Source organism: Mercenaria mercenaria, chromosome 7, assembly GCF_021730395.1.
Source record: "Mercenaria mercenaria strain notata chromosome 7, MADL_Memer_1, whole genome shotgun sequence".
NCBI lineage: Eukaryota > Metazoa > Mollusca > Bivalvia > Venerida > Veneridae > Mercenaria > Mercenaria mercenaria.
This window is the reverse complement of record NC_069367.1, coordinates 48752053-48778547: the sequence shown is the minus strand read 5'-3', so window position 1 is coordinate 48778547 and position 26495 is coordinate 48752053. Positions and strand designations below refer to the sequence as shown.

The following is a 26495-nucleotide window of genomic DNA, read 5'->3' as shown; positions in this document are numbered from 1 at the left end:
TAACACCGTCCCGCTGAAACATTTTGAAAAGAAACATTATTGTAAGCTACATGAATTTGAATTATCTTAACAATGATGCTCCTGAAGAAATTTGTCTTAGTGAATAACAGTTAATTATCATTATCACATCTTTACATTTTTAATATAAATCTGTGCAATTTAGATGATAAACATGATTTTTAGCACTTTTGAACTGTATCTATATTTTTATATCTGAAAATATTTGTCAACAAATACATATATTTGTTTTTTCTCAATAATAATAAACTTTAAAATGATAATTTTTCATTTTTCTGTAAAAAGATGCAAGATTTAATTTTTTCAGCTCTGGTTACGGACACTACAGTTTCAAGTAGCATTATTAAATAGACAAAATTTACCTTTTGTAGTGAAATTATTCATAGACTTTGTTAAATTTATCATCAGTGAACCTTCCATATTGAAAAAAATAGTGATTCTTTATCTCTCGTCGCTTCCATGTTTGCTATGACATCTTTCCATTTCATGCTGCAGCAACAGAAAATGATGCTGTTTATAAAGATGCCACAATAAGGGTTTTCCAATGTGGTTGCAACATCAACAAGCTGATGAAAAATAAAGTTGATTAATTAACTTATGAAATCAGTTATTACTTTCATAAGAATAACTATAAATAAAATTTAAAAAAATGTTTATTTACACCATTGAAAGACAGGTTACGGACACTACAGGGTTTTTGTAGTGTCCGTAACCATATTAGTGGTGCTACAGCAAAAATGTACTTAACGATAAAGGAAATAGCATAAAAATTTAATGTCAAAAGTTAAATTTGATAAGAAAAAATCAGTAAAGACTCTCATAATATCTTACAAATCTACAAAATACAATTGGTTACGGACTCTACAACTTTTCATAAAAATCTGATTTTCAGTTTCAAAAATTCATACAATTAAATTTCAGAAATGCATGATTTTGATTTTTTTTCTTTAAGTACTATTACAACAGAGAAATGATTCTGGACCAAAATCTTAAAGAAAAAATAATGTTAACATTGCAATTATTCATTATAACAAAAGGAAGGAATTTCAGTGAAAAACTGCATATCATCTTACCCATTTCACATTTTTCTCGACAGCTTCAACAATTTTCATCCACTCATAACAAATCCAACACCAAAATAATCCTTAAAAATTGTCTTTATGCTGATAACACACATTTACATGGAAATATATAATATCATACCATTATTTTATTTGAAAAATATGGAAAATTTTAAGTGCAACAACATAACGCTTCAAAAATGACTTTTTCTAGATGCGTTTTTTGCCACTGCTTGAAAACTATTTGAGCTAGATCAATAAAATTTGGCACAGAACTTCTTCATATTTAGTGTTATGAAGTGTAAATGTTAAATTGCAATAAAGGGTTAGGAAATTTATGAAAACCATGTATAACAATGTGATATTCTAAATGCTCCCTATATTGTGTTTCACCCGAATGTTTCACTGCAGATGATAAAACATAACCAGAACTTATTACATCATGATGTACTTCCCGTTTATGGGAATATCTGGCTCTCTGGCAACTGATTACTTGGTAAGTGGGCAGAGCCTTGGTACCACTGAAACATTACCCTCAAGTCGGATATTCCCATCTGCACCCTTATATTATAATGTAAATTTTAGTGTATGAAAATAAAAAATAAAAAAAATATATATAGATTTAAAATGGCTCCGCTTGTAACCTGTAGCTGTAGAAGTGTACTCTTTATTAGTTTTATACATGTAATATACACAACTATTATTCTTTCAAGTGGGAAAAATAAGGAAGTTGATTTTTCATATTTTATGCCAACAGTAAAATACTCAAGCTTATGTGAAGTAATGCATGAAGTAATGTTTTGATGCTTTGTCTATTGCATCAGTAGCCTTTTTACGCATAATTTATATAGTGCTTACACATTGTCGTCAGAGATGAAGGAAAGAAAGTGCCAAAATGTTGCAAGAAGGTTGATCAGATATATAATTATGAAGTACCCATGACAGAGCGTATGATAACATAATATTTACAGGATTATCATACCCTTGGATTCTGTTAGATCATAAATTAAATTAATATGCAATGTGCCAACATGTCAAAAATATTGTTTGCTACTATTGCTTTATGTGGTCACTCAAACAATATAGTTATGTGGTAACTTTAAATATCCCATTCACAAGGCCAAAGAATTTAAGACTGTTTAGTCTTTTAGTCTCACATGGAATATAAAAGCTTTAAAGCACCTGTCTGCCTAGCTCAATAGGGAGAGCCAGGTCTTGCGGAACACAGGGTCATTAGTTCGATCCAGGAGTGGGGCAAATGTTCTCCGTGACGATTTGATAAAAGACATTGTGTCTGAAATCACTTGTCTTCCACTTGTTGGCAGTTACTTATATAGAACAAGTTTGTACTGCTACGGAGTCCAGGAACACTGGTTAATAAGTTAACTGTCCGCCATTACATAACTGTATTTCTGTTGAAAAACAGTGTTAAACCCTGAAAAAAAACTTTGTCTAGTTTTGTTTAGCCTTACTCAAAGGACCTTTTTAGCTCGACTATTCAAAGAATAGTCTAGCTATTCTACTCACCCTGGCGTTGGCATCGGCGTCACACCTTGGTTAAGTTTTTGCGTGCAAGTACATACAGCTATTTCTAAAAGGCATATAGATTTGAAACTTATTTTTTCTTTTTCTAGATCAATTACCAACCTCACTGGGTCAAGACCCATAACTCTGACATGTATTTTGAGCAAATTATGCCCCCTTTTAGACTTAGAAAATTTTGGTTAAAATTTTACATGCAAGTTATTATCTCCAAAACTAATGCAGATATTGATTTGAAACTTCACATGTGTCTTCGGGGTTATAAAACTAGTTGATAGCAGCAAGTCCCATAACTCTGACCTTCATTTTGGCCAAATTATGCCCCCTTTTGGACTTAGAAAATTCTGGTTAGTTTTGCGTGCAAGTACATACAGCTATTTCTAAAAGGCATATAGATTTGAAACTTTTTTTTTCTTTTTCTAGATCAATTACCAACCTCACTGGGTCAAGTTCCATAACTCTGACATGTTTTTTGAGCAAATTATGCCCCCTTAAGCTTTTAGACTTAGAAAATTTTGGTTAAAGTTTTACATGCAAGTTATTATCTCCAAAACTAATGCAGATATTGATTTGAAACTTCACGTGTCTTCGGGGTTATAAAACTAGTTGATAGCAGCAAGTCCCATAACTCTGACCTTCATTTTGGCCAAATTATGCCCCCTTTTGGACTTAGCAAATTCTGGTTAAAGTTTTGCGTGCAAGTACATACAGCTATTACTAAAAGGCATATACGGTAGATTTGAAACTTATTTTTTCTTTTTCAAGATCAATTACTAACCTCACTGGATCAAGTTCCATAACTCTGGCATGTATTTTGGGCAAATTATGCCCCCTTTTGGACTTTGAAAATTCTGGTTAAAGTTTTACATGCGAGTTTCTGTCTCCAAAACTAATGAAGATATTGAATTGAAACTTCACATGTGCCTTAGGGGTTATAAAACTAGTTCATAGCAGCAAGTCCCATAACTGATATGCATTTTGGTCAAATTATTCCCCCTTTTGAACTTAAAACTCTTTTGATATTTAACCTTTTTAGGTAATATTTTCCTGCCTCTGGGACAATATTTCGAATAGTCGAGCTTGGCTGTCTTACGGACAGCTCTTGTTTGAAGATAAGCTTGAAAGGGTTTTACCACTTTGAATTGCGAAGCACTATAATCTCGTAAGCTCTTACATGTGCTGGCCTTTTGTGTGACTCTGTCTGTTACTTTTACATGGAATACATAGAGCTTCAAATCATTTCTTAAGGTTAACTCATGGACTTAATTTATTCCAAATTTACATAAAAAATATAATGAATTATATGTTAGAACACATTTCAGTCAATATGTATGAAGTATACTTAAACAATTTTTAGTTTGACTATTCGAAGAATAGGTAGTCAAAGTGCTGTTGCACTCACCTGTGCGTCAGTGGTCCAGTTTAGTTAGGATTTGCACACAAGCTGGTATCTCAGTAACCACATTTGGGAATGGATTGAAACTTCAGTCACTCATTCACTGTGATAAATTGACTTACATTGCACAGGTCCCATAACTCTGTTTTATCTTGTTTTACAAAATAGGCCTCTTCTTTTCTTTTTTTTTAGCTCACCTGTCACAAAGTGACAAGGTGAGCTTTTGTGATCGCGCAGTGTCCGTCGTCCATCGTCCGTCCGTCCGTCTGTAAACTTTTGCTTGTGACCCCTCTAGAGGTCACATTTTTCATGGGATCTTTATGAAAGTTGGTCAGAATGTTCATCTTGATGATATCTAGGTCAAGTTCCAAACTGGGTCACTTGCCTTCAAAAACTAGGTCAGTAGGTCTAAAAATAAAAACCTTGTGACCTCTCTAGAGGCCATATATTTCACAAGATCTTCATGAAAATTGTTCAGAATGTTCATCTTGATGATATCTAGGTCAAGTTTGGAACTGGGTCACGTGCGGTCAAAAACTAGGTCAGTAGGTCTAAAAATAGAAAGACCTTGTGACCTCTCTAGAGGCCATATATTTCACAAGATCTTCATGAAAATTGGTCAGAACGTTCACCTTGATGATATCTAGGTCAAGTTTGAAACTTGGTCACATGCAATCAAAAACTAGGTCAGCAGGTCAAATAATAGAAAAACCTTGTGACCTCTCTAAAGGCCATATTTTTCATGGGATCTATATGAAAGTTGGTCTGAATGTTGATCTTGATGATATCTAGGCCAAGTTCGAAACTGGTTCACGTTCGGTCAAAAACTAGGTCAGTAGGTCTAAAAATAGAAAAACCTTGTGACCTCTCTAGAGGCCATATATTTCAAGAGATCTTCATGAAATTGGTCAGAATGTTCACCTTGATGATATCTAGGTCAAGTTCGAAATTGGGTCACGTGCCTTCAAACCTTAGGTCAGTAGGTCAAATAATAGAAAAACCTTGTGACCTCTCTAGAGGCCATATTTTTCATGGGATCTGTATGAAAGTTGGTCTGAATGTTCATCTTGATGATATCTAGGTCAAGTTCGAAAGTGGGTCACGTGCCGTCAAAAACTAGGTCAGTAGGTCAAGAACGTCTGTGCGTCCGTCCGTGCGTGCGTAAACTTTTGCTTGTGACATCTATAGAGGACACATTTTTCATGGGATCTTTATGAAAATGGGTCAGAATGTTCATCTTGGTAAATTATAGGTCAAGTTCGAAACTGGGTCACGTGCCATCAAAAACTAGGTCAGTAGGTCTAAAAATAGAGAAACCTTGTGACCTCTCTAGAGGCCATAACTTTAAATGAATCTTCATGAAAATTGGTGAGAATGTTCACCTTGATGATATCTAGGTCAAGTTCGAAACTGGGTCACATGCGGTCAAAAACTAGGTCAGTAGGTCTAAAAATAGAAAAACCTTGTGACCTCTCTAGAGGCCATATATTTCACAAAATCTTCATGAAAATTGGTCAGAATGTTCACCTTGATGATATCTAGGTCAAATTCGAAACTGGGTCATGTGCCTTCAAAAACTAGGTCAGTAGGTCTAAAAATAGAAAAACGTTGTGACCTCTCTAGAGGCCATATATTTCACAAGATCTTCATGAAAATTGGTCAGAATGTTCATCTTGATGATATTTAGGTCAAGTTTGGAACTGGGTCACGTGCGGTCAAAAACTAGGTCAGTAGGTCTAAAAATAGAAAAACCTTGTGACCTTTCTAGAGGCCATATATTTCACAAGATCTTCATGAAAATTGGTCAGAATGTTCACCTTGATAATGTCTAGGTCATGTTCGAAACTGGGTCACGTGCGATCAAAAACTAGGTCAGTAGGTCAAATAATAGAAAAACCTTGTGACCTCTCTAAAGGCCATATTTTTCATGGGATCTGTATGAAAGTTGGTCTGAATGTTCGTCTTGATGTTATCTAGGTCAAGTTTGAAACTGGGTCACGTGCGGTCAAAAACTAGGTCAGTAGGTCTAAAAATAGAAAAACCTTGTGACCTCTCTAGAGGCCATATATTTCATGAAATCTTCATGAAAATTGGTCTGAGTGTTCACCTTGATGATATCTAGGTCAAGTTTGAAATTGGATCACGTGCCTTCAAAAACTAGGTCAGTAGGTCAAATAATAGAAAAACCTTGTGACCTCTCTAAAGGCCATATTTTTCAATGGATCTTCATGAAAGTTGGTCTGAATGTTCATCTTGATGATATCTAGGTCAAGTTCGAAACAAGGTCATGTGCGGTCAAAAACTAAGTCAGTAGGTCAAAAAATAGAAAAACCTTGTGACCTCTCTAGAGGCCATACTTTTCAATGGATCTCCATAAAAATTGGTCAGAATGTTCATCTTGATGATATCTAGGTTAAGTTCGAAAATTGGTCACGTGCTATGAAAAAGTAGGTCAGTAGGTCAAATAATGAAAAAACCTTGTGACCTCTCTATAGGCCATATTTTTCATGGGATCTTTATTAAAGTTGGTCTGAATGTTTATCTTGATGATATCTAGGTCAAGTTTGAAACTGGGTCAACTGCAATCAAAAACTAGGTCAGTAGGTCTTGAAATAGAAAAACCTTGTGACCTCTCTAGAGGCCATACCCTTGAATGGATCTTCATGAAAATTGGTCAGAATGTTCACCTTGATGATATCTAGGTCAAGTTTGAATCTGGGTCAAGTGCTTTAAAAAACTAGGTCAATAGATCAAATAATAGAAAAACCTTGTGTCCTCTCTAGAGACCATATTTTTCAATGGATCTTCATGAAAATTGGTCAGAATTTTTATCTTGATAATATCTAGGTCAAGTTCAAAACTGGGTCACATGAGCTCAAAAACTAGGTCACTATGTCAAATAATAGAAAAAACGACGTCATACTCAAAACTGGATCATGTGGGAAGAGGTGAGCGATTCAGGACCATCATGGTCCTCTTGTTTAAGTTTTGGAATTTAAGCTGGTGTCTCAATTCCCACTAATGGGAATGGATTGAAACTTCACACACTTGTTCACTATGATGATCGGACATGCAGTTTACAGGCTTCATAACTCTTCCTTGCACTTTTATGAAATTATGCCCCGTTTCAGACTTCACACACTTGTCTGCCATGATAAGCTGACATGCTTTGTGCAGGTCACAAAACTCTGATTTGCATACAAAATTGTATTAAAATATTAATTTCTACTTTTACATTCATTCAAATGACAAGGCAAGCATTGCTATCCTCCCACAGCTCTTGCTTGCCACATTGTGTTGTTTTTTTGTTGAACACGGATATGCAAGACTTGTAAAGGTACTTATAACTGTAATAAGAATAAGTCAGAATTGGTGAAATGATATTACACCATAAATTATATTAAAAATCATACAAGAGAATGTATTTTCATCATGATGAATATGTTGCAGTTTATACATATATCTGGCATTGTATATTTCATTTACTTATAAATTGGAACATCATGCATAAAGACATTTATATGTACACAGGATGCCATTTGAAGACAAAGAATCAGAATTAGACAAAATTTCAATTTTTTTTCCATTCTGTATTACAGTAATCAGGATTACCTGTTTTATAGTGCAACTGTAATTATGTTGTAAATAAAGAAATGTAAGCATACATATATTGTTAACATTGCAGGATATAATGGATTCAGGATCAGACCTAGGGGTATTTACAAGGGAGATGGATATATTAATCTTGCAATGAATTTGGTGCTTGTCAATATTCACAATTATAGAAAATGTGTTATACCGTGTATACCGTAATATGTTGTTTTAAGCGAAACAGCAATTTGCGCAGATCTGCAGGATTTTTCTGCTTTCAGTACCACACTTTAAAAGTCATGTAATCATCTTGGTTTAGGTTGTATGTGAGACTCTTTTCAGGTGTTTAGGACTTGGACCAATCAGATTTGGTATAAAATTTCTGTCGGACATTAACAGTGATTCTGTGGTATTTAATATAATTGACCAGTCGCCGCCTGTCAATCAAACTTTTCTATGATCCAACCAGATAATGATATTTAACACACACGTGTTTAGCACTTATTGCCGCCATTTTCCTTCGACAAGCTGGTTGTCGAGGTTAGTAGATAAGTTAAGCATCTATCTTTAAAATCTTGTTAAAACTCTGTTTTATTGCTAAACTGTGGAAGTGAAGTTCGAGTTGTGCAAGTTATTTCTTTCCCTTTACCAAAAGGAGTCTCCAGCCACATGCAAACTTTGGCCTTTTTACAATAAAAAGCACCTAGTATGTCGGCTGAAGATGAATAAACTCGAGACCTTAAATCTTACATCAAATTTAAAAGTTATTAAAATGTAGCACCACATTCAATGTATTTATACCATATTATATAATAAAAAGTGAACTGTACACTCAAAATTAACAGCTACTTGGCGAAGACAAAAATAAATTAGTGCGAATATTTACAAAAGATCTGTAATGAATTAATAAAGCTGAAACATATACCGGGTAATTACTGATTTCCAAATTAATTAAGGTACTTATTTTGTGAATGAACAAGTACATGTTTGTATGTTCAACCGCTAGTAGCGTTATATGGCCAGATAAAGAGAACTGATTGGGTCGGCAACCCTTTTTTTAAGTCAGAAATTTAGTGTTTCATTTTTTTTCGAACATCTTTAAGTACTGCCCTACCTATACAAGACATAATGAAGATTTACGCTTTTAGACATTTAAAAAGACTGTTATTGATAAAGTAAATACCACTGAGGTTTTCAAATATAGATGAAGGTTTGAAATGTTGAAGAATTCTAAAATAAATGTCTTCATAATGAAATTGCACAAGAATCCCCAAACTGGGCACAGCCTCGGACTTGGGTGAATCCTGCTGGAATACCAGTGACTGTTCGGGTGCCCATACCCACCCCCTATAAATAAAACGTACTAGCTAGTTTTTAAAAAAATAAGTATTAATGCCACCTCTTTAATTTCAGTTTAATAGCCACAAAAGAGAAGCCGTTTGCATACCCTAAATGAATTAACACAAGTAAAGTTGAATGAATAAATAAATGATATCAAGAATTTAGAATATTTAACAAAATGTTAATAAAGTGACAGAAAGTATACTAATCCTCACGTAAATTTGTTCAATAAGTTCATATTGTGTTAAATATGTAGCACTTTTATAATATTTTCTGGTTTACATTTGAAAACGTTATATAGTTGAAATGAAGTGTAGTATTTGAGGACATACAAAAATACAGTATAGAAGTTCAGATAAGAATTTGAGAAATATACGAAAATACAATATGCAAACTTATTAGTTATAATGATCTTTTGTAAGTAAAGAAATATTAGCCAGCATCGTAAAGGACATCACTTCAGCACTATCGTATCCGTCATTTTGAAGCTTCTTTGTCGAAGGTTTTGCATTTCCATACCACGTGACCTGAGAGGCGGAGCGAATGGACGTTTGGCGATTGGTCAATTTAAAAGTAACCTGTTTAAACTTACAATACTAGCCGGGAAATGCCAAAATCACAGAATTAATTACATATTTGCATTGCTGATTGCCTAAGGACCATTACCTTATGAACACAATTTAATGTTTTGTGTTGTTACATGATAAGTTTACATCCAGTAATTTCTCCTGATTTTAGATGTCTTTGAATTATGTTGTCATAATGATATACATGTAAACATTTAGATTTTATACTGCAGGGTGAATTACAAGAGAATGAATATGCTTGGATAAATATCTGCAAAATAACTGAATTTGTTTATCATGCAAAATCATCGTTTTCTACAGTAACTTTATTGTTGAGTCATGTAATCAATACATGTTTCACAGCTTGCCTTAGTCTAGTAATAGTCACCTCAATAAAGAACAACTACATCTGCCTCTTGTTTATATGCAGTTACAGTAGTTTTGCATGATAGAAATACAGTCCAGTATAACAATATATATTATTAGTATTACCAGTATATATTTTGTAATATAATTGCATGTGATAAAAGCGCAAGTTGTGGTAATATATAGCTTTGGAGCAATATATAAAATATCTATATTTTGCCTATATTAAGAAGTCACTGGCCATAAGCAGTCTGTGAATTAACTTCCCAGATTGACATTTTAATTTCCACCTGACTTAAGCAACATTGTAATTCTTCCTTGTTTGACAGCTTAACCTTTAGCCTGCTGGCGGCAAGTCATTCTGCCTTAAGTTTGCGACCAGTGCAGACCAAGATCCGTGCAGGCTGATCATGGTCTGCACTGTTCGCTATTCATTCAGTGATTTTCAGTGAATACCCCTTCAAATCATAAATGGTATTGCCCAGAATGAATGATGGACTGGTCCATTTTAGAAATTTAGTGTGCTAAAGGTATAGGTTTGGTGGTGTGTGCAGTAATATTGGTCAGAGTAAGGGGTCAGCTACAGGAGAGAGTTGTCTTGCTTAGCGCTCTGTTATTATTTCATAGTATATTATACAACGGAAACATATGACAGGAGGCCTCCGCGACCAAGTTGTTAAGATCGTTAATGCGTTAATGCTCTTGTCACTTGCGGAGCAGTAAGCTGATACTTTTTCTATAATAAGGAATATACAGACAAGTTAACTACAAGAATAGGATTGTTCTGCTTAACGATTGCTTAGGTCGTACATTGTATTATTTTATGAGGAAGGTGTGGGGAATGTGCATGATATTGAATGCATTTTGAATATCTTTAGTTTTTCTAATGCTGAAGAAACTGCTTATTATGCATATTTAACTTTCAGGCAACTATAGGCATGATAATAAAATAAACCTGCCTGTTGCACCACTTTATTTGTCATTTTATGAGTCAGTAAGAGCACTATAAAGTTTCAGTAGTCCTGCTATGACCGTGTATAGAATTAATAATGAGGAAAATAAGATGAAGGATTCAGTTTTAAGGATTCAGTTTGATTCATTTTGAAGTTATTATGAGGACTGAAAGCAGTACTGTTGTAACTCATATTAAAGGTGGTTATTCAGAATTTGGTCCTGTACTGGATTTGTTCGAAACAATAACTTCAATAATTTTGTGTTCACTGAGTGCATTAATATAAGATTTTCACTTGAAGTACTTTTAAAATTTGAGTTTCCCATCCAAGATATAGTTATTATAGCATTAGTATTAATTGAGTAAACATTATTTGAGCCGTGCCATGAGAAAACCAACTTAGTGGCTTTGCAACCAGCATGGATCCAGACCAGCCTGCACATCCGCGCAGTCTGGTCTGGATCCATGCTGTTCGCTAACAGTTTCTCTAATTACAATAGGCTTTGAAAGTGAACAGCATGGATCCTGACCAGACTGCACGGATGTGCTGGCTGGTCTGGATCCATGCTAGTCGCAAAGCCACTATGTTGGTTTTCTCATGGTGCGGCTCATTTATGAGGAATGATATGTATCTGTTTAATAGGTCTCTTTGTTCCTTAAATAAATCTGTAACACAGTAATATGAAAACTTGAAAATCTCATAAATGTTGCTTAAATCTGATTGACTACCTTTAAATTAAGAAGGACTTACGACAGTATTGTGTCCAACCAGTGAAATTTAATTTCCATTCTGTAATTTTGTTTCATTTAAAGGGCTTTCTACCTATCAATTTTGTCTGGTTTTGAATATATATTCTGTGTGCTTCATATGGCTAGTGCAAAAGTCTTGCATTTTGAGAATGTATTACTCCTCAAGTAGAACGGGGTACCATTATGTATGTTGTATCTCTTTCAGTGGAAGAACATTGAGGAGAAACCAGTCAAAATTGACAAATGGGACACAGCTGCCTTGAAAAATGCTTTAGATGATGGTGCTAAGAAGGTAAAAACAATGATTTTCAAAGGTGTTCTCTTTCAAACGGTAATGCAGTTTACTATAATTTTAAATTAAGAACAAAAGAAGGAGCAAAGACGGAAAAATATGCTTTTTTTGTTGAACAGAAATTGTTTCTCTGGTCATTTCACCAAAATGTGACGATAATATCTTGCATGCCAGACAGGATTTTCTTGTTTTTGCCAGTGCTTGAAAAGCTTGTCATGCACCCCAGAATGTAAGATAACTCACAAGGTGTAATTTATGTCAAGAATGCATAAATTCACATGCTACTATAATAAAGTAGTGCTTACAAGAAAAGCATTTGTTTTGCTTAATTTCTTCTATTTATTGATACAGACTGCACTAAATCTAATACTTGTTGAAGGTATAGATGGAAATATGTGGTTTTCGGGAAACTCTGTTGTAGTAACTCAGCAGGGCCTTGTTACTGCCTTAACAGCTACCCTCAAGTCAGATATTTCCATTCCCACCTTCAGCCAATAAAAGATGTCTATATTCTATCCTGGTGTGGGTGATTTGAATAAAACAGTTATTACTTTTCAGGTGATGTTGGACAAGTTTGGGTTTAAGGAGAGCCACAGTTTGATGGACGGACGACTGTTTATATGTACCATTGCAGTAGGATTTGCCATGTTCGCCCTCATATGGGACTACTTCAATCCATTCCCAGAATCTCGACCTGTCCTTATCATTTGTGTCTTATCGTATCCTTTACTGTCACAGAGGAACTACTCATCTTGTATTTCACTGGAGTCTGCGCCATATTGGTGAATTGCAAAATAATGAGGCAAAGTTTGACATAGGGGTTGAAAATTCAAATGGTCAGTTTTACTAGCTCCACTATTCGGAGAATGGGGGGCTATTTTACTCGCCCCGGCGTCGGTGTCGGCGTGACCTTTCTTGGTTAAAGTTTTTCGTCAGCCTTTGTTTTTCTGTCATATCTTTGTTACTAATGCTTATATCTTACTGTAACTTCACACTTCACATAAGCATTGTCCAGTATACAAACGAAGTATGTACAGGGGCTGGGCCCATTATACCCATAACCCAAGGTCAAGGTCACCAAGGTATTATACTTAGGTTATTTTTAAGGTCAAAGTTTTTCGCCAACCTTTGTTTTTCTGTCATATCTTTGTTACTATTGCTTATATCTTGCTATAACTTCACATAAACATTGTCCAGTATACAAACAAAGTATGTGGGCTGGGCCCATTATACCCAAGGTCAAGGTCACCAAGGTGTTATACTTCGGTTATTTTTAATGTTAAAGCTTGTTCTTCTGTCATAGCTTTGTTACTATTGCTTATATCTTACTGTAACTTTACATAAATATTGTCCAGCATACAAACAAAGTATGTACAGGGGCTGGGCCCATTATACCCAAGGTCAAGGTTACCATGGTGTTATACTTGGGTTAATTTTAAGGTTAAAGTTTTTCGGCAGCCTTTGTTTTTCTGTCATATCTTTGTTACTATTGCTTATATCTTACTGTAAGTTCACATAAGCATTGTTCAGCAGACAAACAAAATATGTGCAGGGGCTGGGCCCATTATACCCAAGGTCAAGGTCACAAAGTTGTTATACTTGAATTATTTTCATGCTAAATTTTTTGGAAAGGTTCATTTATAGACATATCTTTGGTACTTTAAAAGATGACTTGAAATTGAAAATATTTCTTTATAATCATCATCTGCATGTGTGGTTTCAACCCCCATAACACTAATTGTATTTTTGACAGAATTATGCCCAAAGTGTTTTTTGCGATCTTCGCTTTCTGGATATAACTTTAATGCAGTATAAGATAAAGACTTGAAACTTAAAACATATCTTTATCATCATCATCTGCATGTATGGTAACAATCCCCATAACTCTGAGTTGTATTTTTGACCAAATTATGCCCCTTTCATACTTAAATTTTTTAACAAATTTTGTTTTCTGGACATAACTTGGGTACTATATAAGATAATGACTTGAAACTCAAAATATATCTTTACCATCATCATCTGCATGTGTGGTAACAATCCCAATAACTCTAATTTGTGTTCTTGACAGAATTATGTCCCTTGATGTATCTTCCTTTTGAAGTAGAGGTCTCCTATTGAGACATATACAGTGGAGTCCGCTTATTTGCATACCCAATTTGTCAAAGCAAAATATGCGAATAACCGGGCTATTTGTTTATCCGAATACACGTGTATGGCATCTGTTTCGGTATGCTTCGGCTGCTCTAGGAGCAATGGTTATTACTTTGAATCAATACGGCAACATTAATTGGAAAATGTGTCACTAATGGAGTGATTAATCATACCTGTGTATGTTTTAAACAAATAAAGCTGTAAACGACAATACTGTTGAAGTATTTTCGACGAATTGATAGCGAAAGTACTGTCCTAATTATAAGAAGGAAGTAGAACATCATCAGCGGTGTAGCATAAGAACTGCTACAAGTGTGAGAATCGCATGTGTTGTATGGAACGCGCTGCCGCTAAATTGTGATCTTTTTTGTTGTTTTGTTTTGGGTTTGTTTTTTTTATATTTCATATCAGAAACTTTTATTTTATTTAATGAATGTTAAAAGTGTAACAGTACGTCACCTGTACATACTTACCGTATTTAAATTTCCAATTTACCTGAGTGATTCACACGTTGACGAATTTGTCACGCACCGATTGTCACTAGGGGACGTGAAACAGCTGATCGGCTAGAGTAATTCACAGTAAAATGTCAGCGTCTTTTGATCATTTTTATCGCTGTTTGCGACCAAATTAGTTGACTTTTAGCCAAATGTTTTATGCAATTAAGCGGGACGGATTAAAAATTCAATGCAATTATGCGCAAAACTTTAAAGGTAATTATATAGGGATCGATCGGTGCTTCAAGTTCGTATGCGAATATCATGGATATGCGATTAACCGATAACGTACTATATTCATTTTACTGTCAAACTGCCAAATAGTGGAGCGGGCTGTCTTACGGACAGCTCTTGTTTTATGATAGCAAATACTTCAGATTACAAGTAAATAACTTTGGGAAAAGTTTTGAGAAATACTAATCAGAAAATATTTAGCTTGTGATTTATAAGTTCATCGAATATAGATGCTATAGTGAATGTATGTGTGACAAATTTTTTTTACTTATGATCGATAATAGGTCTAAGTGTATGGTTTGAGGCATGTTTATTCAAATATTTGTGGACATTGTTTTTTTTTTTTAAATCCCACTCTGCACAAATTTTATATAAAAATAAAATTTTACAGGAAAATAAAGTAAAAACAAAAAACATTCTGTATAAAAAATAAAAGAAATCAGACACTTATCAACTGACAGGTGCACAGGGGACTACATTTTGTCTTAAAAGCTGGAAGGTTATGAAGTAGTGTTCACCATTTAAATTATGATATTTTTTTTCTCACTATATTCAGCAAAGGGCCCTGGGGATGCCATCACATGATGTGAAAAAATGGTCATCATAAGATATACCGTAGATACCCATGTATAATGTGCAGTTTTTTTTTACCCCCGGGACCACCCCCGAATCATGGGTGCGCATTATACACAGGTATAGAGGATTTTCCAACTTCAAAACAAGTTTTGTAAACAAGTTTTGTTTCCGATTTTCGCCATTCTGGTAAAGGGAAACTACTCTCCGTGCTAACTGTAACCGCTAAAATCTAAGATTGCCGTTACATTCTGTAAAAGATCGAATGGTTTATTTTTCTTTCAAACAAAGTTAATTTCATACAAATTTAAAAGTATTTTGATGAAAGAAATATTTAAAAATCACAAAAATTATGATACTAATTAAAGATCGAGTATTATCTTTAACCGAGATCAAACTGTGAACAACAAAACTGACACGAGTTGACAGGCTAATTGCCGGTAATTAATGGCTATTTCATCGTAACAAAAAGACTATCGCACCTTTTGTTATCGGTTTGAATTGAGAAGCTCATGTCATTTTGAAAGATACCATTCCAAAATACTGAAACAGTTGCTTTCTATTTATTCAAAATATTTAATTAAAAAAGAAAGAACAACAAATATAACAATATTTTACTGGTTTTATTTTCGAGAAAACAAAAATCGATAGTACCACGAGACCAATGCTGCTCTCCGCCGCGGAGGTAAAATTTATTACCATTGTCGATGTAAACTCTACTTTCGTTTTCCATCCACCTAAAAATTGACCAAAAATGTTTTTTTCCCAGGATTTTGGGCTAAAATCGGGGTGTGCATTATACACGGGTGCGCATTATACATGGGTATCTACAGTACATGTAATTAATGAAAAAAAGTATTCTGCTTAAAATGTAAAAGGTTTAAGCTACATAAAAGATGAATGCTTAAACAATAGAACTTGCATTGAAGAAATAAAGGGCAGTTGTAAACAAGCCTTCAAGTAAAATGTTACGTTTTTGGTGCACAGGCAAATTCAGATATATGAGCCACACCATGAGAAAACCAACATAGTTCATTTGTGACCAGCGTGGATCCAGACCAGCCTGCACATCCGCTCAGTCTGATCAGGATCCATACTGTTCGCTAACGGTTTCTCTAATTGCAATAGGCTTTGAGAGTGAACTGCATGGATCCTGACGAGACTGAGCGGATGTGCAGGCTGGTCTGGATCCATGCTGGTTGCAAATGCACTATCTTGGTTTTCTCATGGTGTGGCTCAATTACGGTATATAGTTTAATATAATTTTAAAACTGCTCGGGCCATTAAGCTTAAATTTCACAAATTTATTCCCAAAACACTTTCTAGAACTGAACTGATTTAAGGTAAAAGAGAAAAGAAAAAACCTCATTAATTTGAAAATCAGTCATATAGTTCTTCATTTAATCACCCAGACAGTCTCTGTACAGTTATTTTCTTAAACAAAGAATTTTTTAGCCTTTTCTCTTAAACAATTATACCTCTTCATGCTGATGATTTCATTATCATGTGTTGGAATATTGACTACACAACCAGCCTTCTTAGCTCAATGCCTACTTCAGTTGTGAAAGCACTGATCAACGGATCGCAGGATTGTGTGTTGGATCCTCGGGTGGGCTGTATGTTCTCCATGATGATTTGATAAAAGACATTTTGTTCATTAACAATTTGTCCTCCACCTATGATTAATGTGGGGAAATTGGCAGTTTCTTGCGGAGAACAGGTTTGTACTGGTACAGAATCCAGGAACCCTGGTTAGGTTAACTGCCCGCCGTAACATAACTAAAATACTGTAGAAAAACAGCGTTCTCTGCCAACTTAGTGAAATAAGGAGAGCGCAGATCTCTGAAACTTGGGATTGTTACAACCATCTCTGTGACAGTTTGTTTGAAGACTTTGACTGTGTCTTAATTATTCATCCTGTACATCTATTTTGTATGAATAAGTTGGAAATTACTTGGAGAGAATAGGTTTACTGGTACAGAATCCAGGAAAGCTGGTAAGGTTAACTTTTTCCTGCCATTGGCATAATTGAAAAACTGTTGAAAAATGGTGCTTATCCCAAAACAAACAATTTGCTACAGTTTGGGGAATTTTGTAAAATTATGCCTAGTATACAATTTACATCTTGCAAAGCCGTCTGAATATTTTATTCTCATTTTGAATATTTATTGTTTACATAAGCAGGAACCAGGATTAGAACCAGTGCATTGGAGAAGAATGAAGTATCACCTCTTTTTGAGAAAACTAAAATGCTTTCAGAAAGCTAGTGTGTTTGCAGTAATAAAGCCATTCTTGCTCTGTTGAAAGCAGACAAAAACAAAATGTAGACAACATGCTATTTGTTTGAAATGCGTGATAATATATCTCCTTTATACACAATGACACTGCACTAGCAAAAACACATTAATTTTGATATCGGATAGCAATTTGTCAAATTTTCATGTTAATTTCATGTCTTTCCTTAACCATATCAAGCTATTTTTTCCTGATGGGTGTGTTAACAGTGTACACAACATACAAGGAGAAGGGGATATTTCTGGTAGCCCTAGACAAAGACAGGGCAGGAGTCGACCCAGATAACAGATGGGAATTATCTTCCATATTGAAAAAGTAAGTGAAATATTGTAGTGAATACCCTCTTGATCGTCTCTTCAAAAAGAAGTGAGCCAAGCTACTGCTGTGTGTTGATGATTCCATAAAAGCAATGGTCATTTGCCCCTCTTCATTTAAAGTTCAAAACATTGCTTGGTGTGTAAAATTGTTCATGCAAGGAAGCTTCCCAGTGGGTAAACAGAAGGTTGAAACATGCCCTGAGGAAGTCTCCTTCAAAAACTGCAAAGTTTGCCATAAATTTACAAAACAGAAATCCAAACTTGGAGAGGCCTATTGCTATAATCAACAGTGGTAGTATTTATCGTTTTCAATTTCTAAATCTCAAAACCAACAAAAAGTTTTTGGGTAAACGTCAAATGTGTTGGCATAGAAACATGCCTATACCCTACCCACCTGATTTTCCATAAGCACATTCCATTCATGTCTTCCATATAACAGATCAAAATGATCTGTAAAAAATTGACAAAACGGCTTATAAATAACATAGCCCTGAATTCATTCTATACCTCAAAACTTCCCCTCCAGCTGTCCAAAGTCAATCTTTTGCATCCATTTGCAGACATTGTCTGCAGTCCAACTTCTCCACATGCGTGAGCACAGTCTCTGCACATGTGCACGTCTAGCGACTTAAAGTTAAAAATGAAGGAAAAATTAATGTCTGTAATTGATTAAGAGAAGTTGTCAAACATCCATCCCCCATATTTTCTTTAATATTTTTGCAATCAACCCACCACCCATAAAGAATTTTTAGCTTGACTTTTTGAAGAAAAAATAGAGCTATTGCAGTCGCCTCGGCGGCGCCGTCGCCATCACCATTGGTTGAAGTTTTTGATAAAGTCAAATATCTCTGGTACTATCAAAGCTATTGACATGAAACTTAAAATACTTATTTACTTTTAAAGTCTACACCAGGAGAAACTATCCCCTTAACTCTGGTTTGAATTTTGACAGAATTATGCCCCTTTTAAACTTAGAATGTTTGGTTAAAGTTTTTGATAAAGTCAAATATCTCTGTTACTATCAAAGCTTCTGACTTGAAACTTAAACTAGTTATTTACTATCAAAGTCTACACCAGGAGAAATAATCACCATAACTCTGATTGAATTTTGACAGAGTTATGCCCCTTTTTAACTTAGAATTTTTTGGTTAAAGTTTTATAAAGTTTTTACTGGCAAAGCTCTAATTCAGTATCAAGCACTGAGAAAAGTCAAGTGTGCTGTCTTACGGACAGCTCTTGTTATGAGAACTACTACCCATGATTATGATTTTCTGATGGTCCCCACTACCCATACAGTCTAACCTGTCTTAAGCAGCCAGCCAAGGGAACCAGACAATTTGGCCGCTAAAGCCAGGTGACCGCTGACCGGAGGTGCAGCCAGTATATGTATTTTTCAGACTTCTGACCAGTCTATAGCCTTTAAGCCCGTTTCTTTTTGGGTTTTCCATTATTATTTTACCAGGATACAATGACGTGCATTTGCCTTCGCAATACGAATGGTCTTCTTAGCAATCTAAAACTCCGGCGTATTTTCTTTACTACAAAAATTGTTACAGACAATTTTCCAACTTCAAAACAAGTTTGTTTACAATTTTCGCCATTTTGGTAAGGGAAGCTACTCTCGGCGCTTATTGTCTACGCTAAATCTAAGATTGCCGTTACGTTCCGTAAAAGATAGAGTGGTTTATATTTTTTTTCAAACACAATTAATTTCTTATAAATTTAATAGTATTTTGATGACAGAAGTATAAAAAAATTCACAAATATTATGCTACTAATTAGTTATCGAGTATTATCTTTAACCGAGGTCAAACTGTGAACAACAAAATTGACACGAGGTGACAGTGTGACACGCTAATTACCGATAATTACTGGCCATTTGATCATAACAAAAGGGGATTGGTTATCAGTTTTAATTGAGAAGCTCATGTCATTTTGTCGTTCCTGTGGTGAAGTCCCGCGAAACTTAGCAACCACGTGCTTCTCAAAATCGGGTATCTTCGGCGATTATTGCCTAAAAATAATTGGTTTTGGAAGAAAAATGGCCGCTGAAAGGGGTCAAATACGGCGGTCGGGAGGCAATTTCAGTGGCCGCTGGCCGCGGACGGCAGGTGGCCGCTGAATAAAGTGATAAAATAGAGGAAAATCCGTCGGGGGCGTCATAAAATGGCCGCTGAACGGAGGTGACCGCTGATCGGAGGTGACCGTTAGTACAGGTTAGACTGTAATTACGATATTTTTAAGGACTTCACCACTCAATAAATTCGGGTGCAGTCTGACTCCCGATGCAAGCAGTTCGGGAATCAGCCTAAGTAATGAATTGAAACCAAACTCAAATGCAGAGGTTGAATGTGTTTTTCCCATTTTATTGCACATGCCTTGACAAAACCTGTCTCAATATACATGTAGTATATTTACAAATGCAATAATTTAGGAAAACTTTACTGTGATGTCTATGTATTAATTTTCAATGTGAAAGACACAAATGTCCTAAAAGTCTCATTTATAGAAGGGATTGCGTCCATGTGAGCAAAATTGAATTGGAATGCTACACTCGCCCATGGTGAGTACATTTGTTAAGGGGTCTCTGTCTGCCTGAGCAGTCAAGGTTACTGACTAAGAGCAACTAGCCAGTCTGTATGGACTGGTGCTCAGAGAGGAAGTCATTCAGCTGATCTGCAGAAGGTTTGTTAAATTGACGCAGGTGCTTACCTGTGCATGAAATAATGCCCGTAGGATCACTTGAGTTCATTCTTTCACCATGAAATAATGCTGGTGGGATCACTTGGGTTCATTCCTTTACCAGGAAATAATGCTCGTGGGATCACTTGGGTTCATTCCTTCACCATGAAATAATGCTCGTGGGATCACTTGGGTTCATTCCTTCACCATGAAATTATGCTCGTGGGATCACTTGGGTTCATTCCTTCATCATGAAATAATGCTCGTGGGATCACTTGGGTTCATTCCTTCACCATGAAATTATGCTAGTGGGATCACTTGGGTTCATTTCTTCACCATGACAATCAGAAAATCACCATATAACTTAAAGTCCTAAACTGTGTTGGATTTGACTTACAAAAACAACAAACAAACATATTTCTCAAAATGTTTATGTTTCTGTTTTCGTGACTTATATTGTGTTATTTTTTTTCCCGCAGATACGACGACAAGTACACATTAAGCATGAATTTCATAGATGGCACCTCAAGGAAATCTCGAAGTGGAAAAATTACAAAGTCAGTAGCCGAATTTTTTGATGAGAATGGAACATTGTGTATAGACAGATATGAACCGGAAGTACGAATGTTACAGAATAGAATCGCCACAGACAAGAAAGAGTGACTTCATATCAAACATGTTTGACATGCATTATATATAACATCAAGTTTGTGTTCAGGTTATCTATAAAACATTCTTAAGGCAGATATTCAGTTTTTGGAAGAAAAATAATGTTCTGACATTGCCATATTTGTGTGAAAGTTTGCAGGATTGTAGAAATATTTTGACAGATCTGTAAATATTTTATTAACAATTTGAGATACTAGTAAAATAAATTTTTTACAGTTCAGAATTTTTCAATGTAGCACTTGCGTTTTAGGGTATGAAGCATTGAAGAAATGGAAATTATTTAAAGATTTCAGTAAAATGTATTCCTACTCTTAAAGGCACTGGCCTCCAGATCGTTCGACAACAACAAAAAAGGAATTTATTTAGATATCTGGAAATTAATGCTATATTTCTTAAGAATATTTGCAACTTAATTACTGACAGACTTTATGTTATAGAAACACATGAGAATTAATTGTTTTTACTACTTTTTAGCTCACCTGAGCCAAAGGCTCATGGTGAGCTTTTGTGACCGCTCAATGTCCGTCGTCCATCGTCAGTCGTCCGTCATCAGTCATCCGTCGTGTGTCCGTCAACATTTTCTAAAAAAATCTTCTTCTTGCAAAGCACTTGGCAGAATTGCACAAACTTCACAGGAATGATCCTTGGGTGACCCCCTTTCAAAATTGTTCAAAGAATTGAATTCCATGCAGAACTCTGGTTGCCATGGCAACCGAAAGGAAAAAGTTTAAAAATCTTCGTCCAAAACCACAGGGCCTAGGGATTTCATATCTGGTGTGTAGCATCATCTAGTGGTCCTCTACCAAAATTGTTCAAATTATCCCCCTAGGGTCAAATATGGCCCCGCCCCATGGGTCACATGGTTTATATAGACTTATATAGGGAAAACTTTGAAAATTTTCTTGTACAAAACCACACGGCCTAGGGCTTTGATATTTGGTATGTAGCATCATCTAGTGGTCCTCAACCAAGATTGTTCAAATTATCCCCCAGGGTCAAATATGGCCCCACCCCGGGTGTCCCAAGTTTTACATAGACTTATATAGGGAAAAAAGTTTAAAAATCTTCTTATCTGAAACCACAACACTTAGACCTTTGATATTTGGTTTGTAGCATTGTCTTATGGTCCTCAATCAAAAGACATTTGATATTTGGTTTGTAGCGTTGTCTTATGGTCCTCAACCAAAATTGTTCAAATTGTACCCCTGGGGTGAAAAGAGGCCCTGCCCTGGGGGTCCCAAGTTTTATATAGACTTATATAGGAAAAAACTTTAAAAATCTTCTTGTCTGAAACTGTAAGACCTAGGCTTTTGATATTTGACATGATGCATTGTCTAGTAGTCCTCTACCAAAATTGTTCAAATTATGCCCCTGGGGTTAAAGAGGCCCCACCCTGGGGTCACTGAGTTATATAGGAAAAATACTTAAAAAATCACTTGAACCTATTTCATAGACTGTTTAATTATAATTACCTGATGACCCAAAGTAATATGATGTCACTTGACTGTGACCTTGACCTACTTTCTTGTTTTTAAAGATACAGCCTTGAAATTTTGATGATATACACAGTTTTGCACACCAATCGTAAAACTGAATTTCATTGACCATGAATGTGACCTACTGACTTTCTTAATATTTTATCATCAGTTTGACATTTGAAACATGTAGCTCATATTACTCAGGTGAGCGATCCAGGGTCATCATGACCCTCTTGTTTATGATTGTAACACTTTACTCAAGATAAACTGCCTTGATTTTAAATATCTATATTTAACTTGTAATGAACACTTAATCCTCCATAGCGGCATTGGTAACAACAGCGGAAGTTTATTTATTGCAGTGGCAGCTCGGGTTAGATTCCCAGTCATTTTTAGCTCATCTGATTTTTTTTTTTAAAAATGATGAGTTATTGTCATCACTTGATCAGCGTCAGCGTCGGCCTCGGCATTGCCTGGTTAAGTTTTATGTTTAGGTCAGCTTTTCTCCTAAACTATCAAAGGTATTGCTTTGAAACTTGCAACACTTGTTCACCATCAATAGCTGACTCTGTACAGCAAGAAACATAACTCCATCCTGCTTTTTGCAAGAATTATGGCCCCTTTTGGACTTAGAAAATATCAGATTTCTTGGTTAAGTTTTATGTTTAGGTCAACTTTTCTCATAAACTATCAAAGCTATTGCTTTGAAACAAGCAACACTTGTTCACCATCATAAGCTGACCTTGTACATCAAGAAACATAACTCCATCCTGCTTTTTTCAAGAATTATTGCACCTTTTGGACTTAGAAAATCAGATTTCTTGGTTGAGTTTTATGTTTAGGTCAGTTTTTCTCATAAACTATCAAAGCTATTGCTTTAAAACTTGCAACACCTGTTCACCATCATAAGCTGACCATGTACAGCAAGAAACGTAACTCTGTCCTGCTTTTTGCAAGAATTATGGCCCCTTTTGGACTTAGAAAATATCAGATTTATTGGTTAAGTTTTTTGTTTAGGTAAACTTTTCTCCTAAACTATCAAAGCTGTTGCTTTGAAACTTGCAACAGTTGTTCACCATCATAAGCTGACTCTGTACATCAAGAAACATAACTCCATCCTGCTTTTTGCAAGAATTGTGGCCCTTTTTGGACTTAGAAAATCGTGAGTAGGACAATTTTTCTATTATACAAAAAAATCAGATGAGCGTCAGCACCTGCAAGGCGGTGCTCTTGTTTTTTTTTTCTTGATTTAGCATTTTTAGAATAGTTTTGAAACAAAAATTCATATTTTGTGTTCATAATATTACCAAACTTTAGTTTCTTTCTTCGAAAGAAAGATCATTTTTAGCAAAATCTGGAGGCAGGTGCCTTTAATATCTTAAAAGTAAATGTCTCAACTATGAAATTCAGATATTTTCATTCTGGTAAAGATGTCCTGTATTAAATGCATTAGAATATATTGAGCTTCATCAATATAAAATAGAACCTGGCAACATTTACAACCTCTACCACAGAGTAACAGAGGAATACCCCTACCTGAGAGGAATATAGGAGCCATTTTACGACTGGTTTCATTTTTCAATTATTGCAGTATGTTTTGATCTTTTTTATTGTATTAATTTTGCATTCATAATTGGTAAGTGTAAATGATGTCTTGTTTTGTTATTATGTCAGGTAGTGGTCATCTTTGTGTTTTTACTGTTGTATTTTTTGTCCTACATTCAAAGCTTTATATGAATAAACTTGGTTAGGATATTTTACTAAACCTTTTTATTTTCTTTTTATGTCCATTTTGTATGGTTACGGCAAAAGCCTTTGAGCTTATGTGATATTTAGTATTAAAATGAGTTGAGGTAATTTAACAATTATATTTGATAAAATCTACTTGTGATTGGAATACTAAAGCAAGGTCTATCAGCATTATTATTTTAACTTGGTCATTGTATTTAATGATAGGCAAGTGTTATGATCTGTGTGAGAGAAGAGATATTAAAAGATCTGTTTAAAAGATAATTTTCCAGCACAATCTTGTGAATGGAAGATACATAAAAGCAGTTGTAGAGGTACATTCTTATAGTAGTGGACCCATAATGAAAGTAATTTCCATTCAGTTATGTATACTCAGTATGCAATTTCAGTGTATTGAGAGTTATGTGCTAATACAAAAACTACATTTACATTTGAGGAATGTAGAAAAAGCATACATAGACACAGCCATGCATAGGCTGATAGTTAGTTTGTATCCACTAAAATAGAACATTTATTGACACCAGTCACAAAAAAGTGACCTGTGCATATTTAAGTAAAAAAATACATTCAGTTTGTTAGAGTTTTACACATGACATGGCAATATGTAATATTACATGCCCGCTTAGCACAGTAGGGAGAGCATTGGTCTACGGATCGCGGGGTCGCGAGTTCGATCCCCAGGCGGTGCGTATGTTCTCCGTGACGATTTGATAAAAGACATTTTGTCTGACATCATTCGTCCTCCACCTCTGGTAATTCATGTGGGGAAGTTTGCAGTTACTTGTGGAGAACAGGTTTGTACTGGTACAGAATCCAGGAACACTGGTTAGGTTAACTGCCCGCCATTACATGACTTAAATACTGTTGAAAAACGGCATTAAACCCAAAGCAAACAAACAAAGTAATATTACTAAAATATTTTCATTTGTATATAGTTTGTCTGTGTCATTGTCCCTTAGAAGATGTATGTATTTATGCCTTTCTTCAAAGTAGAGGGTGTGTATTGCTTTGCTCATTGATAATGGTAGATCATTCAGTTTCCTGTCAGTAACTAGAGAATGCTTGGCCTTACAATAGTCTTCAGAGGTTGATGACTTGCAGTCAGTAGATGACCTTTGTTGTTATGGGGTCAGTAGGCCAAAGGTCAAAGCTACAGTGACCTCAAGACAGAAAACAGTTTCCACTAAGTAGCTATAGAATGCTTTAGCCTACAGTTGTCAAACTTCATAGGATGTTTGCCTTTGGCCATTAGATGGTCCTGTTGTTTTGGGGGTTAGTAGGTCAAAGGTCAAGGACATATCATTCCCAAGACTGAACACAATTTCTGCTGTGTAACTACAGACTGCTTTGGCATAGAGTTAACAAACTTCATAGGATGATTGCCTGTGGGCAGAGGGTGAACCGTATTTTTATGGGAGTCATCAAGACTACAGTGACCTCAAGAAACTGGTTTAAGCTAAATAATTTAAGAACACTTTGGCTAACAACCGTATAGGGTGGTTGCATGTAGTCAGCAGATGACCTGTATTGTTTTTTAGGGCTTTGGTCAAGGCCACAGCATACAACAATTATATATCCATTTTTTCCCAAAAGAAAATAATGGAGGGCATTTGAGTTTTATAAACAGCTGTTGTTCATTTAAATATGTCAGAAAGACTAAAAAAACAGGTGTCATACCTGTGCATAGAACATAGATATTTGTAAGGAGAATGTACCGGTACATTTAATTTTTGCAAAATAAGAATGTCACTCGTGGACTTTTTCTAGAAAAAACGAAGAATAATTACATCTTTATAATACATGTGTAACATATAATCACATCTGGTTCATTTTGATTTGTTTTCATTAAGATATACTGATTTCTGAAGCAACATGTTTATGTGATTGTTTTGGCTCTGAATCATGTATTGTCTAGTCTGCATTTACATTGAATTCACAAATCAAATTATTTTAATAAATGTGTAAAACTGTAAAA

At 35.2% G+C, this 26495-nt stretch overlaps 1 protein-coding gene across 3 annotated transcripts in view; it reads left to right on the top strand.

Annotated features, from left to right (window-relative positions):
• The window catches only part of LOC123554180 (signal peptidase complex subunit 2-like), a 44703-nt gene extending 18208 nt beyond the window's left edge, over positions 1 to 26495 (top strand). For 2 of the 3 annotated variants that reach the window (XM_053548350.1, XM_053548349.1), the window contains 4 exons: positions 11789 to 11875; positions 12434 to 12594; positions 17806 to 17940; positions 21104 to 26495. In XM_053548350.1, the coding sequence (XP_053404325.1) occupies positions 11789 to 11875; positions 12434 to 12594; positions 17806 to 17940; positions 21104 to 21287 (567 nt within the window). In that variant the 3' untranslated portion in view covers positions 21288 to 26495. Of the gene's footprint in view, positions 1 to 7702; positions 7733 to 11788; positions 11876 to 12433; positions 12595 to 17805; positions 17941 to 21103 lie in introns of all 3 variants that reach the window. The other variant, XM_045344137.2, reaches the window with a different exon arrangement.